This window comes from Mercurialis annua, linkage group LG6, assembly GCF_937616625.2.
Source record: "Mercurialis annua linkage group LG6, ddMerAnnu1.2, whole genome shotgun sequence".
Classification (NCBI taxonomy): Eukaryota; Viridiplantae; Streptophyta; class Magnoliopsida; order Malpighiales; family Euphorbiaceae; genus Mercurialis; species Mercurialis annua.
Window position 1 is genome coordinate 41,938,863 of NC_065575.1, and position 10,215 is coordinate 41,949,077.

Genomic DNA, 10,215 nt, shown 5'->3' on the forward strand with positions numbered 1-10,215 from the left:
TGAATATTGATCGCTTTGATTCGATTAGATTTTTTTTGAATTTTAGTTTGAAATTTTTTCAAACCTAACCAAATTTTTAGTTTGGAGGTAAAAAACCGAGCCGTACCTAATCGAAATTTTTGGTTCGGTTCGGTTAAAACCAAATTGACTACTTATTTATTTTTTATATTAAAATTAGCTCAAATATTAAATAATTATAATCTAATAAAGTTTTATATATGTTTAAATAACGATTATTAACTCATATATCAACAATAATTAAGATATAAAGATAAAAAATATATAAATATAAGTAAATATGTATATTATTTTAAAAAAAATATATAAATATAAGTAAATATGTATATTATTTTAAAAAAAATATATATATTTTATATTAAAGTTTGGTTCATTCAGATTCTTCGGCTTTCAAAACACTCAAACCAAGTCGAACACCAAAAATTACCTAAAGTAGAAACCGAACAAAACTATTTTTACCGAAAAACTGAACCAAACAATAAAGTTCAGTTCTACTCGGTTTGATTTTTTGGTCTTATTCAATTTTTACTCAACCTTACGTGAGATAACCTTCGTTCAAGATCGTGGATTTTATTCCCTGTATAAATATTTGCTCTCTCTAGTTATATATAAAAAATATACATCACAATGTATAATATATGCACTTAATGATTTGAAAAAGTCAAATATGTTATATTTTTAAAATTTACATAAAACTCATAACGTTTATAAATATATTCTAATTTGATTAAAAGATAATAATATAAAATTTAATAATTTTCAGTTGAATTCTTATACTAACTCTTTATTTAGTAAGTTTAAAAAGAATAGTACAAAATTTAACTTCTGTTTTTTTTAGAAAAAAACTAAAACAATAATAAAATAGTTTTTTATTTTTTTTACCTTTTTGCGATTGAAGTAAAAAAAATTAAATTTGAAGTTTAAAATGAACATAAAAGGTTAATAAATATTGTACCGAGATGAGAGACTCATGATTAAATTTATTTAAAAGATTTGAATAGATTTTCAATAAAATTATAAAAATAAAACAAACTTAAGAATTTTAATGCCTTTTGATACATTTATAAGAAGTTGAAAAAGATTTTATTGTTTGTATCATCAGATCCTATATTATTAATATGTGAAAAGAGATATAATTACTTTCAAATATGTTAGAATTGACATATTACACATTTTGGATTTTGTTATTGAAAAATTATCTTAAATTTTTTTCACTTTTATTTTAATTATACTGAAAATTCATTCGGTTAGTTTTTTTATATTTTTATACTTTTATAATTTAAAAAGTTATTATAAATACTTTGAAGTTTAATATACTACACTAAACGAGCCTTGATATTTTTAATATATATATGTATATGTATATAAATGGAATCTATCAAAAGTAAGAATTTAAAATAATAAGATAAACTTAGTTTTCTAAAATTATATTGTATTCATTTTTCTTCTTTATTTATTTATTTTATATTAAAATTTATGTATATTTTGTATTCATTATAATTTTTTACTATTTGTATTTATTATCGATTAATAGTAAATCATTAATAACATACTAATTATAATTAAAATATAAAAAGATGAAAAAATAAGATATTTTTTCTTTACTATTTTATATATATATATATATATATTATCATATTGAATTTAAGAAATTTAGATATATTAAAATTATAGATGATTGTAAAATATATAATATATAAAAATTAAAGGGTCAATTAGTATTAACATGTTAAACGTAAAAGAGGTTATTGTATGTTTTTTAACTAACATGAAATTTAGTATAATATTGTAAGAGAAAATTACTATTTATCCCATGAATTTCGCCCTTGACGTTTGATCAAATTTTCCCCTTTCTGTTAGTTATATTCGTTAGTTGAACTGGTCAAAACGTCTAACTATTGAAAATCAAATTCAAATTAACTCTTAAATTTAATTTTCTTTTAAAAAAATCCATAAAATTCTTTATTAAAAAATATCAATAGTCAATAAATTTACACTATCGTGTGTATATATATATATATATATATATATATATTAATACGTATATGAATTTTTAATATTCTTATGTAATTTTTTGAAAGAAAAGAAAATAAAATATTAAATGAATTTAATTTATAACAATACATTATGTAACCAAATCAACTAACAGATTTAACTGACAGAAAAAAAGTAATTAAAGTGATCAATTATGAGGGGATAAAACAGTTGTTTTTTCAACGCTATGGGAATAGTAGTATTTTATTTGGCACATAAATTCACGGAGTAACTAATACTCACTCTGTCTCACAAAAATAGACAAAATGTTATCTTGGGCGTCTCAAAATATAAACAAAATTAGTACATTAATACGAATAATCAACATAAATATCAATATTAATCTTCATTAATTTTAACCAATTTTGTGATATTCCATAAATCATTATTAATTATCACTTTATACTATATAAAAATTAATAACAAATTTATATTTTTAAAATTTAATTATAATTCCAACATAATAATATTTAAAATAATTAAATACTTAAATTAAGGTTATTATTAGAAGTTAACAATATATCACTACTTTAATCATTATTTTTTAAAATTTTGTATAAATTTTATTTTGCCTATTTTTATAAAATGGGGGGAGTAATGATCTCACATTATAAAAGTAATGGATGTTTGAATGTATATTTGTTTACTACGTCTCTTAAAAATGTAAAAATGATATATAAATATATATATAGATTCTCGTAAAATTAGTTTCGTTTAAATAAAATAATGAAAACAAGTAAACGAGTCGCATGTATGAGTATATAACCACCTTCCCTCTTAACAAACACACTCACTCACTCACTCCCTGATTTAACTCCCTCACACACTCGCACTCACTCTCTCCGCATTCACTAACCCACAAACACCAATTTAATGCTTCTCATCAACAAACCGTGAATCTAGCACACATTAAACCATTCATCTTCTCCATCCATTTTTAACAAACTCGCACACCGACGCTTCACTTTCCATATCTGCATCTGATTTTTCAGTAAAAAATGGAGCTCAGTAAGGTCACACTCGAGATCTTCTCTAAGTTAGAGCAAAACTGGCTATCTCACTGCGAGAATTCTAAAAAAACTCGCCTTCTTAGCATTGACGGCGGCGGAACCACCGGCATTGTCTCCGGTGCTTCTCTTATTCACCTTGAGGATCAGATCCGTATCAAAATCGGTGATCCTAACGCTCGCATTGCCGATTTTTTTGATATTATTGTCGGTACTGGAATCGGCGGGCTCCTCGCTGCTATGCTTGCTGCTGATGACGGCTCTGGCCGTCCTTTGTTCTCTGCTAAAGAAGCGGTTTCGTTTCTATCTGAGAAAAACTCAGAGCTGTTTAAACAAACTGGCGGTGGATTTTTCCTCCGCGGACGGAGGAGATTCTCCGCTAAGAGTATGGAGAAGACTCTGAAAGAAGCGTTGAGAAGAGAAGACGGTGAGATCTTGACGTTAAAAGACACGTGTAAGCCTCTGCTTATTCCTTGCTTCGACTTAAACAGCTCTGCTCCTTTCGTTTTCTCCCGAGCCGACGCGTCCGAGTCAGCGAGTTTCAACTTCGACCTCTGGAAAGCTTGCCGCGCTACGCTAGCAACTCCTAGTCTTTTCAAACCGTTTAAGTTAACGTCCGTTGACGGCGTAACATCTTGCTGTGCCATTGACGGTGGTTTAGTGATGAATAACCCCACGGCTGCGGCGGTTACGCATGTTCTCCATAATAAACGGGATTTTCCGTCTGTTAATGGAGTTGAGGACCTTTTAGTTCTGTCATTAGGTAACGGTCCGTTAAGTGAATCCTTAAGTAAAAAAAGTTTACGCAGTAACGGTGAATGCCAGACGTCTTGCGTCGTTAATATTGCACTCGACGGCGTTTCTGAGACGGTTGACCAGATGTTAGGGAACGCATTTTGCTGGAACCGAACAGACTACGTTAGAATTCAGGTAATGTGATTTTCTCGGTAACTAAACAAGATATTTGTTTATAGTCATCCGATTATTTTCTCAGTAACCAAACATGATTTTGTTTACAGGCAAACGGATTGATGAATGCTGACGGAGTGTTGAAACAGAGAGGCGTAGAATCGTTACCGTTTGGCGGGAAGCGGTTATTAACGGAGAGTAACGGAGAAAGAATTGAGAGTTTTGTGCAACGTCTTGTTGCTTCAGGAAGGAGTAGCTTGCCTCCTAGTCCCTGCAAGGATTCCGCCGTTAGTCCTCTAGTTAACGGACGTTAGTGTAGTGTGTAATTTGTATTTTTGTTTTTAACCCTTTTGTAACCAACCCTCAGGTTTACTTTTAACTGGGAGTTAAATGAGTATTGGTTAAAATTGATTAGGTGTTCCTTTGACTGAAGACAAATTATTAAATTAAGCAGTGACAGTGCAATTAATAAAAGGATAATTAAGTAATTAATTATTTAATTGAGGAAATGATTCATCATGATCCTCCACGTCATAATAATCACATACATGGGGCATTTTGTCTGTTATGGTGGAACTACTAGTGTCAGTAGTTGTTAAAACAATTAATTGGTGGTACAGTTAAAAGATGAGGCAGCAGTTGCTCCAGCCATATTCCTGAAATAGACATGAAGATTTCTGCAAGTTTTTGGCTACTCAGAGCTCAAAATATGAAATATGGAGTAGTGTAAAGTTTTATCATTAAGTCTAGGAAATAATGGAAAAATAAAATAAAGTAGGTAACAGAAAAAGGACAAAGCACCTGACTTTTGTTCTATAAGAAACTTTTCGTCAACGCCTCTATCAGTGTTAAGTGTTAACCATCAAGGAAAGGCAACGAAACCATCTTCAAGTTTTTGGAATTAATGGGCTAATAATCACCCATGGAGCTTGCCTTTCACTCTCACCTTATTAAACTCTCCGATCTTTCAAAAACATCAATAAACCTTCTGACTTTTATGTCGGCGTCATTCGCGGTCCTTATAATGGATAAAAATACTTCTTAACGCTGTCATTTTTTGGCTATTCTCATTTTGGAAAAAAATCGTGTCAGTTGACATGTCATTAAATACATTAAAAATTGAAAATACCCAAACACCCTTAAATTTAATATTTAATAAAAAAAAAAATCTAACCCAACCCAAACCACCTGTTCAAACTCAAACCACCACCCGATCCAATTCAACTGCCCCCTCCGGTCGTCTTCTCAGGCGGGAAGACAAGACGACCAGTTCGTCTTCTTAGATCATCATCTGAGAAGACGATCAGAGGTGGTGGCCAGACTGGCGGCGGTTGGAAACCGGATAGATGGTTTGATTAAATTTTGGATGGTTGGATCTTGGTTTGGTTGGATTGAGTGTGGTTGATTGATGTATTGAGTGTTTTAATTTTTTTGGGATATTTGTTGGCGTGTCAACTAACACGTGGCACCGTCAATTTTTTTTAAATGACAACCGCCAAAAAATGCGCTAAGGCGTATTTTCATCCATAAAGGCCGTAAATGGCGCTGCCTTAATGATAAGGGAGTTTGCTGATCGTTTTAAAAATCATGGAGTTTTAGTGAAGGTCAAAGTGAAAGTCAGGATAAACGGGTGATTATTAGCCGAATTAATGGCATACATTCTACTCCCTATTCTCTATATTCATAACATTTTTTACTTAAAAGAATTCAATTCGTCGGTAAGTATTATTTATCATTGTAAATAATACTGGTATGTTTTAAATTTGTCTCTTATTAATTTATTAAAGAAAATACAATTAATAATATAAATAAAGATTCAAATTTTTTAAAATTTGAAACAATATAAAAATTTCTAGTAAAGAAAAAGCTCATATGAACAACAATGCAATGAATTATAAGTATATATTTCGGGGTTTATATCATCTCTTTTTGATAGAAAAGTTATATGGTGTCTCAACTTGTAAAAAATTGTTTACATTTAAAAATGATCACTATCATAAAATTATCATCTTTTGCGTTTTTTTTTTCAATTTAAACACATTCTATTAAACGTGTCACTCAAAATCTCAACATTTCATTTTTAGCATTAAAAGATCAATCTTACATCTTTGACACTTTATAACACAAATATTTTATCCGGTGTCATTTTAATTATTCAAAACAGGTAACATCAATTTGTGCGGAAAAAGTGCGTAAAACGACATTGGGTTATAAGATGAAAAATTTGAAAAAGTTGAGACACGGAGTGCTACATTTGGTAAAACGTTTTCAAATCGAAAAAAAAAACACAAATTGTGGGGATTTATTGTGACAATAATCCTTTTAAAAAACATGCTAAAATAACATGATTAATACATTGATATTCATATTTATATTCCAATAAATTTAAAAAATAAATTATAGTCTGATACACTATCTTGAAAATAAAATACTACAAAAAATGATCCACACTCGTACAAAGGGACCCTTAAGGTAGTAAGAATGGAATCCAACTGGAGTATAGCTATGCATATGACATTAAAATTATTGTGTAAGTTGTAACACCATTATTGTTCTTCACAAGCCCCACCCCTAACGGAAAATGCTATGTATTTAGTAACCCACTTCATTATTTGTATAGTTGTGAGTACACGCCGTAGCATATAAAGTATCAAATTCCGTTATTGGGTGTTGGATTGGGACCATTCTCTCATCAATACTAATATTACTAAAATCAATAACACAAATCAATATAACAAATCATCCCATGGCATGCATTTTTTTATGGGAAATTCTATTCGGCCCGAAATAAATGGACACAAAATGGCCCGAATGTCCTTAACACAATTAACAATATATCAAAGGTTATCTCTGCAAAAAATGACAACAAATGGATTCTCTTTGACATTTAATAGGTTATTAAATAGCATAGGATAATGGGTTAGCATAGGATTATGGAATTAACCAATTGAGAGTTACACGTCACTAATAAAATTCAAGCTGCTGCCATAATTATATGAAAATAAATTCGGACCCAATTGTATATTATTCTATTATAATTAAATACATTCATACATAATTCAAAATTTCTAACTTTTTCTTTTTAATATTTTTCAAAAAAAAATCTAATATCGCTTTATGTGTTTTACATGTACCTCGTAGTATAACTTGTTAAAAAATTATAATTATAATTATATTTATTTTTTATTAGGAAAATTATATTTATTTACAATTAATAATAATTTCTATAATTGTAAATTGTATACATCATATAATTATTAAAATAGTAGTAGTTATTTAAGAATAGTTTATCTTATGTAAAAAATAAATAATAATTAAATTAGTAAATTATTAGGCATAGTATATTTTAATTAAAATTTTATATAATTAAATTTAAAATTTAAAATAGTCTATATTAGTTAATATACTATACAATTATAAATAGTGTAATTTAATTAGAACTCTAATTATAATAATATCTCATTAGTTATCTAATTAATAATTATTTTTAACTATATTTAAATAAAGTAAAAGGATATTAATATAAATGTTGTTTGTCCACCTCCTCTCCCCTCCGTTCTTTTATATAGAAACAGTCAAAGTGGTTGGATCGGCATAGTTTGCCGGAAAAACCAGCCACATTAGGAGAATCAAGTTGGAGACGACCAACAAAAATTCAACTGGTTGAAGAGGAACGAAAAGCCCATAAAGCCAATCCGGCCTCTTTTCCCCGTACAACTGATTGATTGAAGGATGAATCCGGACTACTTGGGGGATCAAAGAGATCAAAGAAACAAAATTAGAATGCGAGTTCATATAATATTCATCTTGACACGAAATCAACAATGTTCATCTCAATTCGTTCGAGCTCCATTCTATCGATTAGAGGGTTGAGTGGCTCCTTCCTACGCTGACTAATTGCAATTGAGTATTGTGCGTTCTCCATCTCTTTATCACATAAACATAAAATATAATTTTTATAGAAGTTTCAATATCATATTCATTTAAGTTATATGTCTGAGATCGCTGACCCTCTAATCACACAACATTAGAGGGCATAATTATAAAATTTAGTAGTTTTCACTCAAGTATGCAACTGAAATGGATGTCTTTAAAACAAGCTAATGTTTTTTGTACATGCAATTACATTTTGTCGAAATAGTTTAAAAAATTTTGATCGTCTTCATTTTCCTTTTGGTTAAAACACCTAATCCATTCGATTTTTTTTATCTATGAGGAAAGAAACACTTTACATCTCTTGCTAAAAGAATTTAAGAAATGAAATCCTGATTACATTACCGTAGGGTAAAATGAGATGTGGAAAAGCAAACGTTAAGGTAATATATCTTTTATCCTAAACTCGTCTACTGAAAAAGGACATAGATATTCAATATTCAATAAATTTACTTTTGATCACGCAATATTCAATATTCAATACAAAATACAAAGAGGGAACATTTATTGAATATTCAATAAATTCTTATTTTTCATATGGTAATCTAAAAATCGCCCCTAAAAACCGCCTCTACATAGTTGTAGGGGCGATTTTGTCTCGTAGGGGCGGTTAAAACCACCTCCAAAAATATTATTGGCCTATTTTTTTTACCTATTTTGTCGCCGTTTTATTTCTTATATTACCAAATGTTAAATGAAAATAAACACAACAACATCAAACTATTATATATAGAGAATAATTGGTAATTTTAATGTTTGGTTCAATAATTAATATTCAAAAAAACAAAATATTTTTAATTTTAATTTGAATGACCTTGGAAATAGTTTATCTTTTATAGCCAAAGAGATTATTTTTAGTGGAAATGTAAATTTTTTTTTATCGGAAATATGAAAATGGTTGCATCATTTTCTAAAGAATTGGAAAAGTTTATTGGGCAAACCAATGGTTTTCATATTTTATTTTGAAATTATATACTTTGAAAATATCTATTGTTGTTTTAAAATTATATACTTTGAAAATATCTATTGTTGTTTTAAAATGTTTCACAATTTTTTTTCATAAGTATTTATAATTTATAATTTATAAACCAAAAAAATAAAATTACATTTTGTATAAAATAAAATAAAATTAATGTAATTTTTTAAATTTTAGTACTATTAGTTAAATCTATGTGCTAATTTTTTTTTAGTTTCTGTTGGTCTCTATGATATGGAAATTTTTAAATAAATAATGTAGGGACTACTTACTAACATAACATAAATATAAGGGTATGTTAGAATAAAAAAATAAAACGTCTAAATGAGTTGTCCATTTGCTAACGTTCATGGTCATGTTGTCTTATTTTTTGTGTCAAAGCTGCAGTAATAATTAAAACACTTAAAAATCCGTGTATATTTAATTATCAATAAAGAATGAAGGAGAGGTTATATGTGCAAATAGGAAATTAAGCATAAATCAGCAAAAGGACTCACTTGTAAATTCGGGCCAATTTATGTTCAAGATTTCGGGCCATTTAGCACTGCCCTTTTTTTATTACTCATGTAAACATTTCACGGTTGATGTATATTTTTATCTTTTCGGACAAGCTATATATATGTAGGGTGATATAATATTGTTGGAGACTATTTAAGAGACAATCCCTTAATATTAATAATTTTAAGAATTAATTATCATGAAACAAATAATACAAATATTCTAAGTGTATGTAAGTCAAAAGAAAGAATCCTAACTACTTTGTGACAAAAGTTTTTCACTCTTGAGAAGAATGAGAACTTTGTGGGGAGAAATTTTCAATTTGTGAGGTGAATTTAATTAAATTAATCATAGCTAGCGGGTGAGCTTTAAACTGAAAAAAATCCGTAGGTGTTAACTTTAAGTTCATAAGGAGAACTTTATCTGTTTTTCAACATTCATTTTCAACAATCAATTTATAACAAATGAGCTATATTTTAAATGGTATAAACGCTATGAAACAAACTGTTAGTTGGTGGGTTCAATTTCTCCTAAAAGCGCTCTCTCATTTTCAATTATCAAAACAAAAACAATCAATTAATCAATTTTGTAAATTTTCAAAAACCTGAAATTTACAAAATTTATATTTCTTGATCATCTGGAATCATTTTTTCTTGATCATCTATATTTGGATTCAGCAAAAGGTCTGGTGAGTGAGCTTAAAACACCATTGTTAATGAGTTTGAGTGAATCATTTAAAACGCTTGTTAGGTTTTTGAGTAAACTTGAAAAAACTTTTGTGTAATATGTGAGTTCGCTTAGAAATTTCATTAGATTGTTTTACCAATTTTATAAAATTTA

The 10,215-nt window shown here is 28.4% G+C and overlaps 1 protein-coding gene across 1 annotated transcript; it reads left to right on the forward strand.

Moving 5' to 3' along the window:
- Nucleotides 1-2,826: 2,826 nt before the first annotated feature.
- Nucleotides 2,827-4,382, forward strand: LOC126653948 (probable inactive patatin-like protein 9). Its single transcript, XM_050347956.2, has 2 exons — nucleotides 2,827-3,989; nucleotides 4,079-4,382. Exons 1-2 carry the CDS (start codon nucleotides 3,051-3,053, stop codon nucleotides 4,280-4,282), a joined length of 1,143 nt encoding a protein of 380 aa, XP_050203913.1. The 5' UTR covers nucleotides 2,827-3,050; the 3' UTR covers nucleotides 4,283-4,382.
- The last annotated feature ends 5,833 nt before the right edge of the window (nucleotides 4,383-10,215 follow it).

Excerpts from the sequence above, each read along its gene's own strand:
- LOC126653948 (XM_050347956.2), top strand. The coding sequence starts at position 3,051 with ATGGAGCTCAGTAAGGTCACACTCGAGATCTTCTCTAAGTTAGAGCAA. Across the intron at positions 3,990-4,078 it reads CAGACTACGTTAGAATTCAG|GCAAACGGATTGATGAATGC; the intron begins GTAATGTGATTT and ends TTTTGTTTACAG.